At 34.3% G+C, this 20304-nt stretch overlaps 1 protein-coding gene across 1 annotated transcript in view; it reads right to left on the minus strand.

Moving 5' to 3' along the window:
• LOC107841649 (protein SRG1-like) overlaps window positions 1-5497 on the minus strand; it is a 63983-nt gene extending 58486 nt beyond the window's left edge. Inside the window, exons 1-2 of the mRNA XM_047396209.1 lie at window positions 5300-5497; window positions 4707-4781 (exon numbers count right to left, since the gene is read on the minus strand). Of these exons, the coding sequence (XP_047252165.1) occupies window positions 4707-4781; window positions 5300-5497 (273 nt within the window). The remainder of the gene's footprint in view (window positions 1-4706; window positions 4782-5299) is intronic.
• Between the last annotated feature and the right edge of the window lie 14807 nt (window positions 5498-20304).

Consider the following 20304-nt stretch of genomic DNA (forward strand, 5'->3'; position numbering starts at 1 on the left):
CAATATAAGGCGGGGGGGCCAACATTGGAAACAATGAACTGGGTCGGCCTGACTTTGATACCATGATAAAGAAATGAATCTTAGGCCTAACTCAACCTCAGAAGTTAGCTTATGAGGAGAGGATTGCCTAGAACCATATAAGGAGACTAAGGACCCTTTAACCCACCGATGTAGGACTCCAACAGCTTATTCCTTTCGTAGGACTCTTGCTTATACCTAAAAGAAATATCCAGATTTTAGCCAAGAAGTCACATTCAAAATATAAATGATTAATGGACCCATTTAGGATATCCCATATTCTTCTGCAAGGTAACTTCTGGTAGTCGCCCCATAGCTACTGATAAATAGCCCTGATAGTGAAGTTTTGTAAAGAGAGTACCCAGCCTTCTCCAATGTCATCTTAGGCTTACCAACCAAGAGTCCTACCTAGTGTATACTTCCTACACTTGGGCACTCTTTATGTAGTAACAGTGCATCTATTGAATCCACATTCTATCATAAGTTCCACAATATGTAATTCCTTTTTTTTTAATCGTATGAGTTTCCTCTGGCATAAACACTTTTGGCTTCTCAGAAGCTTGTTCAAACAGAGTACTAGTTTCTAGAGTTCTGTGCACCATGTGCTTCAATGAGTACACATAAATGTATATGTTTCTAAAATCATGTGAAATATAAAAGTACTTTCCAAGGGTAGTGAGAAATAAGTTGGCATGTAACAATATTATTTATATTTAGCAATTTAGTTACAAAAAAAATATTATCTTTATAGATGATATTGGAGGAACTACATTGTCACAACTCGAGCCAGGGCCCTGGCCGTGACGGGCATCCCAAGCCTTGTATCCCTGTAATTTCCCAATCCACTAGTGATATTGTTTGCTCTGGGCCCAGGGTCGCACGACTTTAAAATGCGTCACTAGGGAGTAAGGTTTGCTTACTTATATACCCAACATCCCTCCTGTGTTTTTCCAATGTGAGACTCCTTATCCCAAGTTGGGGTGTTACATACAACCCCCTTATGGACTCAGCGTCCTCGCTGAGGTTTGCCCAACCGAATGAGATTTGCCTAGACTCAAGACTGAGGTTTTCCCTGCCTAACCGTGATTTTCCTACACTTAGTTTAAACTCTGCCCCACATCGACAAGGCTGACACAGGAGCGGTTCTGATACCATTCTTATCATGACTAGAGTCGGGGCCCTGGCTGTGATGGATATCCTGAACTATCAAGGCTCGAGAGATCCCTGTAACTCCCTAACCCACTAGTGATATTGTCTGCTTTGGGCCCAAGCCTGCACGACTTTAAAACGCGTCACTAGGGAATAAGACATGCTTACTTATATACCCAACACCCCTCCTATTTTTTGCCGATGTGGGACTCCTTATCCTAAGTTGGGATGTTGCACAAACGAACTATGTAACCACGTTAAATTCGATGCTTTGAACTCAATGGAAATATCAGATTTTCGAAAAAATGCAATTTTTACAGAGTTGACCTCCGAAAACTAAAATTATAATTTTTTAAATCAAGGGTCGAAATGAGATTTAAAAGCCATAAAATTACACCAAATATGTTACCACCCTATATCAACGTTCCAGATTTGCTGGCGAAGTCAGATTTTCAATTTGAGGTTGTTTCAACCAAATGTTGGTCCCACACCCATATTCCCGATTTTGGGACTTTCCGACCAATTGGTCGAAATGTGCTCGGGTACATTGAGATTCAAATCAAATGTGCTCGGGTACATTGTGATTCAAATCAAAGGTCTAACTAGCCTAAAATCAATATTTCGGATCTGCTGGAGCTTTCGAAATTTGTATTCGAGATCATTAACTGAAGTTTTTACCCAAAGGCCATTTGAAACCAGCGAAAACTTCAAAATAGGAAATTGGCTCTAAAAATCAAATGACCTACTCGGTAACTGCACCATCGTTCCAGCAAGTCATAAATGACTTGAGAAAGCTATGGAGAAGCTCAAACGGTGAAGATAAGTCAAAATATGAAAAATGACCGAAAGGGTCATTACAAAGACAACTACCAGGAAATACAAATTTGCAACTTCTAACACAGTTCATTAATATCTAAAAGTAATAGGAAATTTTGATATACTGAGAAGCAATTCAAACACTCGGGCCCTAGAGCAGTATCTAGCGAATGAATTTTTGTTTTAGTTATAAGCTAGTGTCCTTCAAAAAGGAAAGAAACATCAATGGTATCTAATTAATCTGAACTAAAAGATCAACTAACAATCAACTTTGCCTTGGTCCAAATTTCTTGGATTGGCTATTTGAATCCTTGGAAGCTATTCTAATCCATTTAAGATCTTCCTCAAATTCCTTGACCTTCACGATTCAGAATGTTCGTCATGGTTAGACTAATTTTAAGTGATTATATTGAAATTAAAAATAAGGGAATGAAAAGGGTAAGAACAGATTCAAACCAAATAAAATGACAATAGAAACAAGTAATTTTTTTCTCAAAAAAGATCAATACTTTATTTTTTTATCAATCTAAACTATAAGATCACAAAAGTTCAATACTTGATCAATCTGAACTAAAAGATCAATACCTTTTTACCTCACAAAAGTTTAGAAACAAATACCTCACATTATACTCGGTTCCAACAAATGAAGAGGCGAAGGTTGAAGGTGAAGAAAAGAGAGAGAAGATAGGAAACGGAGAGAAAAGGGACTTTAAGAATTAGTGAAGCAAAGAAAAGGGAGAAAAAGTGGAGAGAACGAGGCATATTTTTTGCAATCAAGGTAAAGGACATATGGAAAAAGGAAGTAAGTAGAAAATACTAAATAACACACAGATTACAATAATTTAGACTAATGAATAGCAACAAATTTAAAACAAGAGATTAAAACATTTCTTTTTTTTTTTTAGGAGGAAAACATAAATAATGTATCTTCAAGATATCACCGACGAGATAGTAAATGTGCAATTACAGATTTTTCCATCTAATTGTATGCTAAAAGCAAATGCATATTAATACATGAACAAACACTTAAACTTTTCCTCAAAGTATAAGTAAGCACTCCAACTTTAAGAGTGCACTTGTAGGCACCTCAACATGGTATTTTAAAATAAATTCCTATTGATTTAATTCATTAACGTGTTCGCAAGTTCATTATAGACTATACACCAATTAATATGGGTCTCATGATTTTTTTTAAAAAAATATGCACTACATTATTATTTTTAAGGGGTATGAAAAGTTCGTTGTGGATAAGTAAAACTGAATGAAGGTATATATCTTTTCCAACTTTTATGTGAACGAAGGAATTACATTTTCTAATAATCTTGCTACACCCATGTGGGATCATATGCCCCTCTAGATCTCATTGTTCTTGTGAATTTTTACCTGCATTGTGCATGCTATGCTCTAAAGAACAAATAGCATATGGGGCAAGTACTTGTTACCAACACTTTGCATATAGTGACAAGAGTCTGGAATTTTAATAAGAAAATACAACCAATGTTAAAACGCAATAATTATCACTTGTGAAGGGGATTCAACAATGCTAAAGTGCAATTTGACTTCTAAAGTTGTTACCATCAAAGGTTGTGATTAGGTAAGTACTTCTCTATCATCAATTAGAGGTCTTGAATTCAAGCCCTGAAAATGATATTTTTTATGTGGTAAAAAATATGCAATTTGAAAAGTTAGAAAAAGAATTGTCAAAAAAGGAAAAAGATATTCTTTTTAAATGGACTAAAAAGGGAAAGTGAGACCAACCAAATGGAGTATTAAAACTACAATTCAACAATTATATCACATCCTAAATGGAGTACCATCTAAAGAAGTATTCAACAGTTGTGGAAAATTTTGCATGCATGTGTGTACCTGTTATGCAGTCAATACATACACATTTGTGCTTATTACTATAGGCAAACAATCCAATGCACATAGCCTAGCAAAACTGGAAAAAATAGATCAGTACTTATTTCAAGAACTAAGTGAAGCACCAGCCTCAGAAAATATCCACATAAACCAAATCTATCGGATATCAGCCACTCCAAATATGAAACATGAGCTGTAGATTATGTTTAACTTCGAGGTACGGCTAAATCTTATCATCACTGAGAAGAAAGAAAATGCACCAAATTAAGGAAAACAGAAAAAATAAAAGACCATTGTTTTTCTCAAAATGAGAACTATTCTTTGTTTATCAAGTTTCACTTAACTCTCTTGAGCTCTATCAAAACACCAGAACTATGCTTCCATGTCAGCTTACCCCGCCAAAACCAAACTGCTTAGTTGCAGCCATCTGCCCAAGGAATGCATGGACTCTCGAGGCCTCATAGCTAAAATGTACTCTCCTCTTTCAAATGGCGCAACTGTTCTTGAGCTTGATCCACTCTTCAATGCAACCGACATTGTAAAAATGGCTACAATCTATTTTTGCAATTTTATCCCTGCCGTGATACTTATCCTAAGAACTGAAAAAGAAAAAAGAAGGTTGGAATCAAACTTAAGTAAGCTTACATACTTTTGTGTGTGGGGGGTGGGGGGTGGGGGTTAATTCTGAAATTAGGTGCAACGTACCACCACGAACATGCTCGTGGTGTTCGAATAAGGCCTAAGATATAAAACACTATGTGGATATCATCCATTCATAAAAGAGCCAAGTATGTTGTATCAAATGGTAAGAAAAAAGTATGTTGCATCAAACGTTAACATATCTATTACTGAAGCATTACCTGATTAAAGCCAATATTTGCAGCAGTAAGATCCTGCCTATCAATTCCATCTTCACCCAATTCACCTTCATTTTCCTGAAATGCTGAACTCACTTAGGAGCAAAATTATTGAACACCATACCGACTAAAAAATTGCATGAAAAGTGGAGATGATAATCCAATATTGATTCCATATGAATTAGCAGCCTGTGAAACTAACTGGCAATAAATTTATCATTCTATATGCTGCTAAATATGTGTACGTGAAATGAACCTGAACTGGAAAGTCACATCATTCCAATTCCTATTCATATAGACATAAGTCGGCATAAAGAATCGGCATTGGCACTCAAAGTTGTTGAGCTAAGTCAGGTTACAACGCTAACATTATCTACGATTTATTTATTTTCAATTAAATATTTTTTTGTACTTTCCTTTGGCATAATGTGGAACTTCGGTTATTGAAAAGGTGAACAAAACTCATATTCAGATACAATGGACGTGCACAACCTGCTGGGAACATTTCCGTAAGAAATATCAGTTAAGCTTTTGTAAATCAGGCATATATAAACAACATGAACAACCAAACTACAAACAATGAGTTCAGTTGATACCTTAGTAAAGTGAGGAGACCTAACCGAAACAATGGTTTGCATATTTTGGTTGACCACTTTTGTTGTTAACTCTCCACTACCATCTATGCTTTCGGTAGAACGCCCCTCTGTTGGCATATCAGCAGGAGTTGAACTAGTAGAAGCATCAAGAATTCCATTGGAGGTCGTGTGATAAGCATCAAATTCATAGCTCTCCATTTGAGGTACAACGAGAAATGATTAGTTGGATGATTCAACTGTTTGAGAATTGAGACTCTAAGTTGAACCAGGTATAGAACTTCAGCAACAATTTTGGTAGAAAGAATGATCGGGAAAAGCAAAGCTATTAATTCCATCCACATAGTATTCCACCTTTGGGTATCATTAAATAAGCTTTTTAATTACTCTACATAAATAATGTATGAAGCACCACGTAGTCGTAACACTCTTTTAATGCATAAAAGTTGACCTTTAGGACCCCGTAGTGATGGTAGATCATGTGTTGACATTGTGGGAGGTGTTGGGGATGTTTTAGGACATCAAAAGTAAGTAGGCGTCGCAAAGTAGAGCCTAGGCGATGGCTAGGCATCGCATTGCCATCGCCAACCGCCACTGGAATGGCTAGGTGATTGATGTGTAAGCAAAAGCTAACACATTTGAAGCTTTTAACTCTGAATAATTGCAAGATCTTAAGCAACTTTTATTGTTTTTGATTGCTTTTAATGTGTTAATGCAGATACAAGTGATCGAGGAGGAAACCAAAGGAAAGAAGAATAAATCAGCTGAAATCTGGTGTAACTAAGCTAAAGTATAGATGACGTCAATTCTGAAGCGCCGTCATACATGGGACAGGCTGTCAAAGTTGCCTTCAAACTTAGACAGAACCTGAGAAACTGAGATGAAATGTGACGATGTTTAGGACGGGCCATCAAATATATGACATGACATCAAAATCGCCATCAACCAGAAGCAGAGAATACTGATTTCAAGTGAAGTTGTGACGGCAGTTGCCATGCGCCGTCAAGAATTTTGACAAGCCGTCAGGTTTGCCGTCTGAAGAGTCAGAAGATAACAATTCACTGGAACCTTTGACGACATCTCGCACAAGTCGTCAGACATCTGACACGCCGTCAAGATCGTCGTCGTCCAATCCGAAGAGAAAACTAAAACTTTAATTTTATTTCCTTATTTAGGGTTGACTATTTAAAGACTTGTTTTAGGGTTTTTTAGGGATCGATCATTAATGATCAAAGAACTTTTGAAGAGAAGCAGGTAACATTGCTTCATCTTTACCATCAAATATTTTTCTTGTTTCTTTACAAAAGCACTTATCAACTATTTTTGGGTTTCTATCTCGTGAGTAAATTCAAGAAACTACTTGTTGTTTTTTATCCATTCGTAAGTTTATTCTTATTATGATGAATTCAACTTGTTATTTCGTTCATCAAATCATGAGCGGCTAATTCCATTAGTCGGAGTTATGGGATCCATGGATTAGGGTCTGATAGGTTACTAGGCATTTAACGGATTCAAAGAGTAGTAGGAAGTCTTGAAATTTTGTAGTTTTGACTGAAATCTATTGGTTGCAAACATTAGATTATGCCTTAGGTTCTATTTGCTTTTAACGGATAAATAGACTAGAGGACGTGAATTATCAATAGGGACTCGGAAGCTACCAACCTTCTATTTAATGATCAATGCCATAACTGGATTGATCTACCTGAGATAAAATCCTATTGGAAGTATATAAGTTATCTAAGTTCGAGAGAATTAGATAATAAATTGTCTGGTGAGGTCGAGAGATAAGTCAGACAGTATCGTCGTCAGGGATAATATGCTGTTTCTACTTACTTCAAGAATCCCAAGCATTACCTTGTATCTGTCAATCCCCAAAACCCATGGTGAACATAACTCTGGCTTCCTATTGAGACTGATTTTAAAAACTGAAATATTGAAAGTGACAATTAACTCTCTGTGAACCTTAAATCCCCATTTTATCTTTTTATATCGATTGTTTGAATTTAACTTGTAGCATAGTTCCAAACTAGTTTAATCGCCACTCATATTGTTCCTTGTGGGATTCGACCCCAACCTAGTTGGGTTTTATATTGACAACAATCGCTTACACCCATTCAAGAGTGTAATTTGAGCATTATCAAAAATGGCACCGTTGCCGGGGGACAATTTGACGTATTGAGTTGGTTTGGAATTTTAGCCTACTAGCTTGAATTGAAACTTGTAAATATTTGTTTTTTGTTTTCTTTTATTTCTTGTGTTAGGTAGATTTTTATTTTATTTTACTTATTACTATGGCATCGTGGAATGAACATGAGCTTGGTGGTTGAAAATCTTATCTTGATGATCCATGTCCATATTGTGATGGACCTCACTTTTGGAAAGATTGTAGATGTTCTCTCCGGAGAGAGATGTGTGCACCATCTCCATACTACCGGGAGTATGATTGTTCTTTATGTGGCGGTCGAGATGGACATTGGAGTGATTGCCCAAATGCCTCTTCCTCCCTATTGCACTAACCCAAGTTCTAGTTCTTCTTATGAGTATGACAGGTCTTATGGTCAGGAAAAGAAAGAACGAAGCACTATAAATAGTGACATTGAAGCTATTCTTTAAATAATATTGGATTGTATAGACACAATGAATGATACCATATGTGACATGCGTCAAGACATTAGGGCATTTAATAAGGGAAAAGAAAGGATAGAAGAGATAGATATCGAGGTCAATCATCCAAAACACTTTTCTACATTATGTTTAGATGATATCTTATCTGTGGAGTTATTTAAAATAATGGAAGAGTGTGAGGATGAAGAGCAAGAATTCGATGTTGATGATGAGCTTGATGTTGAGCAACACTCGGTGATTTCCTAACCAACCGAACCATTCATGAATGAAGATGCCAAGGATGAGGAAATGGTATTAGAGTCAAAAGAAGAAATCAAGCAAAATCCTCGTGAAGACTCTAGTCCATTTCGGGGTAAAAATACTAATAGGGAAGTTATTTCAAAATTGAGGGTTAGTCCTCACTCGAATCACTTTTGAACATTATGCTTAGTGGATGTGATGAAAGTCGAATCACCCAAGAAAATGATAAATTTTGAAAATGCGGAGGAAGATTCTTACATTTTGGAGTTTGTCTTTCTAAAAGGGTATACTATAACCCTAATATTGAAGGCCAAGAAGCTTAAAGATCGATGTCCAATTAGTGGCTGTTTAAGATTATCACCGTTGCCAAATGAGTCCACACAAAAGTTTGATGCAAAATTGGGCAGGCAGTTTAAGTCTTCGAAGTGGCGTGATAGAACATTCCTCATCATGCCCTCACATTTGCCCAACACACCCCGAAGATGTATTGATCAAAAGTTAGGCCGGCATTTCAAATCCTCCAAGTGGAGATATAAATAATTATCAACGAGGTATCTTGACAAAGTCTGAGTAGTCAAGATAACTGAGTCGCGTTGCGATGTTAAACCAGGCACTGCTTGGGAGACAACCAAAGATATTTTGTTGTTTGTATTCGTCTTATGTGATTGACATCAGATCTTCGCATCCATGGTGCCACAGGTATATTTCTAACTCTCTTGTTTTGGTTTTACGTATTGGATACATTGCATGATTTTAAGTTGAGGTGGGGCTACTTGTGGGTGTTGATGTCCTCCGTGGGTTTTTGTTGCCGTGCCTTTTTTCCCCGAAGTTTTGTTCCTAGTAGAGCTGGCATATTTAGGCGTATTGTTTTTGCGTTGTGATGTGTTGTGGTTAACTGGGAGAAAAATAAGTATCTACAACAGTTGACATATTTTTGTTGAATTTTATTAGAATGGTAACAAACTCTCCAATTATCTATGTGGTAGCTGTGTGAATTGCATTCATGTGTAACAACTGTGCATCTTGTTATGGCATTAAGTTTTAGTTGCTAGATAATCACTTCAAACAATTGCACAAACTAGATGAGTAATAGTTGGTAATACACTTGTGTGCCATGTGTGTGTGTGAGATCTTACTCAGTTCCCTTTGTCCTGCTGAATCTAGAACTTGCCCACTTCGTCTTACCTTAGCTGAAAGATAGGGGTTAGGAAAGGATCATAGGTCGGTTTGACTTTTAGCCACTTTCAACCTAAATAACCTTCCCTATTATGTATGCTATCACTTGATCCCTATTTTGAGCCAGAATTGACAATTTCTTTCTATGACACCTATCACCTTCCCGTTTAGATCATAATGAACCTGTTTTGGCCCTGTTCCTCCTTGGACACTGTGCAACTTGACTTAGGCAAACAACCTAAGTTGAGGGTGGCTATCATAGGGATGTGTGATGTAAACTGGGTATGAAGAGAGGTAGAATAAAAGAAAAGGAATAAGAGAAAAAGAATAAATTGGGTGGTGTGAAAAAGAATAATAAAAGAAAAAGAATAAAAAAGAAAAGTCACATCCATCCTGAATAATGGGTGATCAAGAAAAGAGGAAAAGAGAAAAAGAGGAAAAGAGGAATAGAAAAGAAAAGAAAAAGAGAGAAAAAGAGGTTAATAAGTGGACCCCACAAGTTAAGGTAGTGCCAAGGAGGTTAGTCACTCTAAATTCCATTTAATATCATACCAACCCTTAGCCTACGTTACAAGCCAAGAAATACCTATAGTGATCCTAACTCACCTATCTGGATACCTTGGTAATGAAGATAAGGGCAAGCATATGGTATTTGGCATACACTGGCTGGAACTTCGTTCTGAGAGTGAGTGTTTTTGTGCAAATTCCCATGTTTAAATTTTGATTTCTGAGATGAGAAAAAAAGGGGAATTTCTTAGTTGTTAGGGCACACTAGTATCTTGCTAGGTAACTTACTTATTTGGGTAGTGTTATATTGATACATGCATGACTGTTGGTACTTAATTGATGCCATGGCTAGAATCCTTTGTGTTACATTGTTGCTTTTCAATAATCTACACAGTTATTTTAAATTGGTTGACCTCGGATATGGTAACTGAGTTTTGAGTTAAATTGGTTGTTGACTGCTAGATGTGCTTTGTGTTATTTTAGTTTTTTTTGTTGCTTGAGGACAAGTAATTGTTTTAAGTTGAGGGTGTTAATGTGTGAGCAAAAGCTAACACATTTGAAGCTTTTACTCTGAATAATTGCGAGATCTTAAGCAACTTTTGTTGTTTTTGATTGCTTTTAATGTGTTAATGCAGATACAAGTGATCGGGGAGGAAACCAAAGGAAAGAAGAATAAATCAGCTGAAATCTGGTGTAAATAAGCTGAAGTATAGCTGACATCAATTCTAAAGCGCCGTCATACATGGGACAAGCTGTCAAAGTTGCCGTCAAGCTTAGACAGAACCTGAGAAACTGAGATGAAATATGATGACGTTTAGGATGGGCCATCAAATATGTGACATGTCGTCAAAATTGCCATCAACCAGAAGCAGAGAGTACTGATTTCCAGTGAAGTTGTGACGATAGTTGCCATGCGCCGTCAGGTTTGCCATCTGAAGAGTTAGAAGATAACAATTCACTAGAACCTTTGACAATATCTCGCACACATCGTCAGAGATCTGACATGCTGTCAAGATCGTCGTCGTCCAATACAAATAGAAAATAGAACCTTTAATTTTATTTTCTTATTTAGGGTTGACTATTTAAAGACTTATTTTAGGGTTTTTTAGGAATCGATCATTAATTATCAGAGAATAACTTCTTAAGAGAAGCAGGTAACATTGCTTCATCTTTACCATCAAATATTTTTCTTATTTCTTTACAAAAGCACTTATAACTTATTTTTGGGTTTCTATCTCATGAGTAAATTGAAGAAACTACTTGTTGTTTTTCATCTATTCGTAAGTTTATGAATTCAACTTGTTATTTCATTCATCAAATCATGAGTGGCTAATTCCATTAGCCGGAGTTATAGGATCCATGGATTAGGGTCTGGTAGGTTACTAGGCATTTAACGGATTCAAAGAGTAGTAGGAAGTCTTGAAATTCTATTGTTTTGACTGAAATCTATTGGTTGCCAATATTAGATTATGCCTTAGGTTTTATTTGCTTCTAACGAAGAAATAAACTAGAGGACGTGAATTATCAATAGGGACTCGGAAGATACCAACCTTCTGTTTAATGATCAATGCCATAACTGGATTAATCTACCTGAGATAAAATCCTATTAGAAGTAGATAAGTTATCTAAGTTTGAGAGAATTAGATAATAAATTGTCTGGTGAGGTCGAGAGATAAGTCAAACAGTATCGTTGTCAGGGATAATCTGTTGTTTCTACTTACTTCAAGAATCCCAAGCATTACCTTGTATCTGTCAATTCTCAAAACCCATGGTGACATAACTCTGGTTTCCCATTTAAACTGATTTCAAACACTGAAATATTGAAAGTGACAATTAACTCTCTGTGAACCTGAAACCCCCATTTTATCTTTTTATATCAATTGTTTGAATTTAACTTGTAGCTTTAGTTCCAAACTAGTTTAATCGCCACTCACATTGTTTCTTGTAGGATTCGACTCCAACCTAGTTGGGTTTTATATTGACAATGATCGCTTACACCCATTCAAGAGTATAATTTGAGCATTATCAGCGATGACCTAGGCATCACCCACCTTGTGTTAGGTGATGGGCAAGGCACCGCATGGCCAATATTTTATGACATATGGGCTCCATTTTTGAGTTATTTCAAGGACAATAAAGTCTTTTATCTTTCCATAACCATCCCTAATCATCTTAACACGAAATTAAAGTCCCTAAATGTATTTTAACACTATCAAATCCATAGTTCATCTTCCTAAAATATAAGAGGAGAAAAACAACCTAGGGTTTGGACATTCAAGCTTAAAGGGTTAATTTTCTTCACAATTTCTTCATCATTAAGGTACGTGAGGATATCCTAAACTACACGGGCATAAGTTTTAAAGTTGTTACAAGATTTAAAGTATATATATATATATATATATATATATGTACATATTTTGAGATTTAAGATTTATTTTGAGAGCATTTGTTAGGAACCCCGATTTATGATAAAATCTTGTTTAAACCATGGGGTTTTTCCTAAATCTGAATTATATTCATGTGTATCGATGTTATGAGTTTGCATAGTTATATGAAAAAAAATGATTTACATGAATTCCCTCTTTTATTATGAAACCCATTATTTTGACAATGCTATTGACTGTTTACATGGATGGTTGAAAGTTGATTTAAGCATTTTTACCAACATTGATGGATTGTTATTATCTTATGAAAGAATTGAGAGGGGTTTTATCAGTATTATTAAATTTTCATAATCACTATTAAAGAACTTGTATGTGCTCAATGAAAGAAGATGACCACACTTTGCCAAAGAACTGAAATAAGAGTATTTTTTCATGAGTTTTCATGTGTTTTGAATTTAAGACTCTCATGTTATGTTTAAAAGCTTTTGCATGTTCAAATGACATGTTTTGATTGAAAGGACAAAAGCATAATATGATATGGCTTATAGATATGACTTGCAAGTCTTGGTATGACGATACCAAATAGATTAATGGCATGATATATTCAGAACCATTAAATTACAGATTATTTTTCAGATTTTCAGACTTTTTCTTCAGTAAGATGCATGTTTTAAGAAGGTTAAAAATGAAATTTAAGAGAGTTCGGTGGTTACCCAAAGAAGGGACGAGATCAGATAACTCATTGCCCGAAATCGTATTTTGCCGATATGAGTTTTGTTGTGTCCTAATATAGGGATTATACGCTGGCCTTGTGCCCTTTGGAGAATTAGATGTAGAGACTCTAACCCTTGCGGCAAGCTTGGGTTGGGAGCTTGACTGCGAGTTAAGGGAGGATTCCATATAGCCCGTGGAATTGTAGATATGTAGGGTGTACCACCTAGCTCAGAAGTAATACAAAGAGTTGAGTCATGATTTCTAGAAGATGTCTTGAAGATTATTAAATTATGCCCATGTATTTCCAAATGTTTTATGATGACATGTCATTATGAAATGCTCTCACTTATGTTGTATAAAAATGTATTATATTTTTGGGTCATTCTACATACCAGTACATTTATGTATTGACCCTCTTATATTTTAGATTCTTCGGTATAATCCCAGGGTCCACCTCATCAGTTTAATACTTGGGATATGATAGAAATGGGTATCCATCTTTCAGAAGGTATTTACTTATATGTTGAGTTTATGGTCCAGTCGGGGCTTTGTCCCATCCTAGATAGTAGTTTTCATTAGAGGCTTCGTAGATGAAAGTTGAGTATTATATTTTCATATTTGTTGACACAGTGTATTATAAATTTCCCTTGAGTTTTCATCATATCTTCCGCACTTTGATTATGTATGAATTATGCTTATGGTAGAATGCTAAGGGGTATCTCAGTCCTTTGTGGTTCGGGATTCCCGTCGCGGCCAGGGCCTCGGCCCGGGTCATGACAGTTTGCATAAATCAGACTCCAAACGAATTCCGGACACCCCGTCGAAGTCCGTACGAATTGGGAAAAAGCTGTTACAGATTTTTTTACACTATTTAAAGTAGTTTTTGACCCATTTTGTTCATTCTTCATCTTTTCTCTTGAGCATTAACACCTAAAATAGTGTGGGAGCTTAAAAGTGAATATTGTAGGAGCTTGGGAAGCTAAATTAACATCTATTCTTAATTCTATTATGGACTTAAGGTAAGAATTCACTCTTTTCTTAATAATTTTTTGATAAATTTCTAAACATGATGTTGGGCCCTTGGATATGATATTTTCTATTAAATATATTATTTGGCCTATAGAGACTCTATTTCCTCTTAGATACAATATATGGCTTATAGAGTTGATATTCCTCTTAGATATGATAATTGGCCTAGAGAAATGATATTCCTCTGTAACACCCCGTGTTTTTCCTAGATTAAAATTCATTTCTAGAATGTTAAGAGTATGATTAAAAAAAGAATAATCGTTATTTCATATGAAATTTTCTAGATTTAGACCTTCCATTGTGTGAAAAATTGAATAAGTTTTCCATCGATATCAAATTCGCCCAAATTCAACACTTGGTGAAGAAGTTAGAGTATTTTTAGTAATGCAGTATCCCACCTAGGCACTCACCGCATCGCGGTGGATGCCAAATCGGCAATCGTCATATTTCAGTGGACCTCCGTGATATTGGCGCATCATAGAGAAGTCCTAATTCCCAATTGTCAATTTCCAGTGGCACAATGTGATAGCACTGCGTTGCGCCAAAGTGAAAATTTGCACTCGTCCTTTTCCAGTAGCTTAACGCAATTTCAATGCGTCGCGGTGAAGGTGTAATTGTCATACTCTTGATCCATAATTTGAATTCTTGTGGCATGAATTCAATCCTAAGTATGGTAGCGCATTGTGCTAAAGGGCAAAATCAGGATGCGGGATACAATTTTCTGCTTTAAATTAATAAGGGGCAGTGGGATTTTTTTCCCACCTCAATAAGGTCATAAAAAAATGATCTAAGGCTTTAATTGGGACGTTATTTTCCCCCATTTTCCAATTTTTTTCCTCAAGAACAACCCTAATAAATTCCCTCATAAAACATCAATTCCATCTTCTTCTTTTCAACAAAAAGATCAAGAATTTAGGGTTCTTAATCCAAGATCAAGAACTTCAAGAATGTTTTCAAGATCATCTCCAAAGGGTTCAAAGTTCAAGCTTTAACATTCAATTCATTATAAGAATCAAAGATTCAAGCTTTCTCATCTAAGATCATCAATTAAGGTATGTGGAGTTATGAACAAGGACAATCCTTTCGTCCTTGTGTCCAAAATTATATTTTTCAGCAAGTATCTTATTATTGTAGGGGGGTGCGCGGATTTAATAGATCTAATAGATTTATTAGGTTTCTAGTGAATCTATTTTTATTTGTGCGCGGATATTTCTTAAATTTTGTTTCAATATCTTTTAATGATTTACTTTTTTCGTAAGATATATTCATTAATTATTTTATCCTGTAGTAATTGCAGAGTTACAAATTTCTGTATAATAATTTATCCTATCTGTACTGTAATGTATATCTAATTCTATATCTTCAATGTTATTTATTATCTTGTGTTGTTCTTCTCGTAGTGAGTTTTTTAAATTATATAAACTATCACATGTACTTTTATCTAAATTTTCTAAGGTTTTTTCTATCCATATTAATTTTTCTTTTAGGTTTTCCATTATTTTTCTAATTCGGTTTCTATAATTAATTTCATTATTTAGATTTTCTTGATTTTCTCTAGTTTTTCTAATATATTCTAACATCTCTTTAATTTGAATAATATCCTTCTGGGTAAATTTCTTCGTATAACTGTTCTAGCCAATTTATAGTTTCAATTTCGTAGTCTATTACTTTTTCTAATATTATTTTCTTAATATCTATAATTTCTATATCTTTAAGTATATATAAGATTAATACTTTAAGATAATCTAAATGATCTATCTTTTAAAATTGGTTTTATTATAATATTTTGTAGTTGTTTGTTTTAGCCTTAGTAGTTTTTGCATATTTTTATTAAGAAATTCTATGTATTTTATATCTTTATTTTTCATGTATTTGTCTATATTTATTTTTATCTGCTTTTCTAGTAACTGTATGTTTCTTATATCTATTTCTAAAAATTCCATGTAACTTATCATCGTAAGTATTTGTAAGAGTAGTTAGGTAGATATGGTATATAATTTACTCTAGTCATGTAGTATTTACCAAAAGCTTTTTCTAATATGATTTTTCTTATATCTGCTACTTTTATATTTCTAAGTGCATACAAAATAAGTATTTTGAATTTATCTACCATCACATCAGATAAATAATCATTTATTTTCATAAAATTGTTTTTTTCAAAATATTCCCTTCAACCATGTACATAACAAAATATGGTCATCTTAGCTTACTATATACTAGATTATTCTTAAATAATATGTTCTTCGGTCACTATTAACATGGTAATCCGGATACTTTTTCCCTTAAACAACGCCTCTACTCTGGTTACTCCTCGCCACGGCTTCTTGCCTCATTGGTTTCACCTTTAGGATGGCATAGTCCTTAGGGATTTTTCTCCGTTTCCTCTTTGTTAATAAACTTCTTAACCTATTATTCTTCGAATAATTCTACTCTAAAGTAACTAATATGAATTTATTTTATCATATCATGATTGTTGGGAATTATGAATTTAGCTATTCATAATCACAAATAAATATACCTGTTCGGGTTATAAAGAACTAAAACAAATTATCTCTGAAAAACGTAAGGAATTAAAAATAAGAATAAAAAGACTACATTATAATATATTTGCCGGAGTTAGTAAAAATTCAATAGATACACAAAAAGATGAAATATCAAAATTGGAATCACAAATAGATAGTTTAGAATATATATATCAACATGAACTATTCACAATAAAATGAATAAAGAAGAATTTATAATATATGAAAAAATATATGAAAACTACGAAGGATCAAAAATAAAAATAGTATTTTCTAATCTAGGACGAAGATATAAGAAAATAGGTGAACATTTATATCTAATGTTAGAAAAAGAAGAATTAAAATTAGAAGATAAATTTGAATTGCATGACTATTTTCATATATTAATACACGTAATGCAATTTTCCAGATTTCCAAATTGAGTTTAAGCATGATATTGAGATTCTTGATCATATTATTTTGATATTGTTGAAGTATGTTCAAGAAACATATTGATCCTTTTGTTTTTCTACGATTTTGAATGTTTATACATGGGTTCTAAATTGAAATTTCATACCCATTATCCCTATTTACAAGATTATGAGTTTTGAGAGATTTTGAAGATAAGTTTCATGTCTATTCTCATATTTTCATGCCCATGGCAAAAATTTTCAGATTTTGAATTAAATTATTATTGAGTTCATTAACAAGCATGATTACTATGAATTTACATGAGTTTAAGAATGGGTTATTAGGCCCTAATTTGAGTATTTATCTTTCAGGAACTTATGCTTTGAACACCCTGAGATTAGTATATTTTGAGTTGAATAAAAGTATTTGATCTTCGGATCCCAATTGAGTTTTGGAATCCACTTTTCAGAGTTTATTTCAGATTATAGATATATATGAGTTTGGTTTTCATTATAAACCATGAGATTATTTTGTTTAAAAGTGGATTTCCAATGAGATGAGCGTAGCTAATTAAATGGAGTAGTATTTAGCACCGAGTCGGGTAAGTTACTACGATTTCATACCCCAGAACTACGTGCCACCATAAGATTGAGATTTATGGGCCCGAGGCCGAGATAGTGATCACTGAGTTGAGGTTATTCTCCCTGGAAAGAGTATGAAGCCTCTCGCTAATGTGAGGTTTCTTCCTTAGGAGGACAAAACGTTGGACTCCATGTAGCTCTCATGGTTTATGTCGATTAGGAGAATCTCCCTATTAGTAAAAAGTAAATAAACAGATTTTGAGTATTTTTCTCTAATAGTAAGATTTTCAGAGTATTCCCTAAAGTATGTTCCTTTGAGATGAGTTATTTTCTCTAAAGCTTTGAAAGATTTCCTTGTTAATAAAGATTTTTAGATAATAAGTGTAAAGGCTCACAAGCTTATTCAAATATTGTTTTACTTGAGATTTTAGTTTCAAAGTTACAGTCTTAGCTTTCATATACAGAGGTGATCACTTTACAACTTAGTCTATATGTTTTAAGAAGGGAATAAAACTGCAAATTTTAGAACTAAGTGTAATGACTCACGAGATTTATACTACATGCTTCATTATTCATGATTTATGAGTTTTAGATTTCGAATTTCTAAAGTTATGTCAGTTATTTACATTTAGCATACATTGTTTTATAAATGATGATTATGAGACATGTTTTTACTTATGCATTCACCCCATATGCTCAGTACATTCCCAAAGTACTGATCCACATATACGTCTATGTGCTACATTGTCTCATAATATAGGTACAACTTTCAGTATGCACATTTAGATTCAGACAGTTGCAGATTCCAGCCTGTGAGATGATGAGTCCTCCTACTTTGGGGACTTTAATTATACCTATTTATATTGTTTACTTTCTTATTCATATGTATTGATTAGCGATAGTTGGAGTAGCTTGCTAAATATTTATGGTCATTATTAGTAGAGGCTTCATAGACAGTCAGTAAAATTGTATTTAGTTTCAATTTCTTTGTAAAAGCAGAGTTGTAATAGTGTGAATTCAGTTTTGTATTGATCAGGAAAGAGTTATTTTCCACTTATTTTGTTCAGATTTATGTATCTTATTCAGTTGTTCATGAGTTATGCCAGTATAAGAGTTATCTTGGGATCACTTGTAGTCCTAAGCATCATGTGATATCTCGAGACCTATTTTTGGGGCGTTACAAACTTGGTATCAGAGCACTGAGTTAAAGTGTCCTAGGGTGTCTGTGAAGCCATGTCTAGTAGAGTCTTGTGGAACGGTATGGAGACATCTGTACTTTTATTTGAGAGGCTACAAGACATTTAGGAAATGTCTCCATTCTTTCAAGTCTCAGATCGTGCCATAGAAAAGTTCTTCAAGAAGGTTATACAGATTCTCATCTTTCTCTATTCAGCCCATCTTTGCCTTATTTTCAAGGTATCAGAACTAGTCAAGCTTAATTCTCCATAGATAGTTATGGGATTATAAGAAGGCTAGAAAGTATCCCATCAGTGCTTTTGAGTTTTGAAAAAAATAAAGGTCTTTTTTCATATTCTTAAAAATCGTGCACTAAGCCCAAGTCAGATGTGCTTTCAGGTTCCTCCTCAAAATCTATGATGTAAATCTATACTTCCCTATCTATGTATTAATCTTGAGATAACATGATCAATAAGTTCCAATTTTCTCTCCTGATAATGCTCTCAGACTTGCTAGCAAGAAGTTTCAGAAGTCTCATAAAGCGGTTTGAGAGGAGCCTTCTAGTGTGTTATAAGCCCCTCAAGTTTAAAGTTGTATTCTTCTGAGCCATTCAGTTAAGATAGAGTAAGATGTGTATCCTTAGATCATTGAATATTGTGTGTCAAGTTTCTATCTCTTGTAATTTTGTTATCATTGTATTGCTAAAACTAAATGTCTAGTGAAGCTGTGTGGGTTCTTTCAATTCACTAGCATAGCCGTTTTGTTATTCATCTCATTTTCTTGTTCAAAACACAAAAATCAAAGTCTAGTGAAGCCTGTGAGGCCTATTTCAATTCACTAGCAACTTATTGTTCATCTTGTTGTTCTTGTGTTGGTTGGAACTGAAGGTTTAGAGGTGTAGGGACAAGAAGGATGGTAAGGTCAATTTATTGAATATATATGTATAACTGAATTTTTTTGCATATGATTGGGCTAGTAATGAAGTGATATGTCCTTGTTTGTTAGTTTAGTGAAAGGTAAGGAAGGAGTTATTAGTTAAGGAGAATTATTGTTTGCTTGAAGTATGAAAAGTCACTGATGATATTTGTTGTGTTAGAAAAGTATAGGTTATTGATGAAAGTACTTGGTGATTGAGTGTTGTTTCCTTGAGGTTACAGAAAGGAGTTTAGCTAAAATTTATTGAACTATGATGATAATTTAGATATATGAAATGGGTAAATAGTAATGATATGTAGGAGGAGGATGTGTTAATGGATTGTGAATAAGGTAGGCCATATGATTATGATCGATTATTTTTGTTATAAAGTTCTAGTAGGCTAGTGTTTTTTGATGTTTTATTTTATAGTTTCCAAGTGAGAATTGTGTGTGAGATTGGGTTGTAAATCATATTGAGCACTAAATATTAAGTTTGAACGGTTGGTGGTCATGAAGGTGGATGTGATGATTTCTTAGTTAATGATGCTAGTTATATGGGAGTGATCTAATAGGCTTGAAAAGTGTATGCAAGAGCTTAAATTTTACTTGATTCATAATTAAGTATGATGTTTTATGTATAATGTAGAAGTATGCCTAAGGTAATATAAGGCTGCATTATTTTAGAGAATTATTACGTGTTGTGTGTGATTAGTAGTACCGTTGAGTTGATAAGTGGAAGGAGACTAGTT

Source organism: Capsicum annuum, chromosome 9 (genome assembly GCF_002878395.1).
Source record: "Capsicum annuum cultivar UCD-10X-F1 chromosome 9, UCD10Xv1.1, whole genome shotgun sequence".
Taxonomy (NCBI): Eukaryota; Viridiplantae; Streptophyta; class Magnoliopsida; order Solanales; family Solanaceae; genus Capsicum; species Capsicum annuum.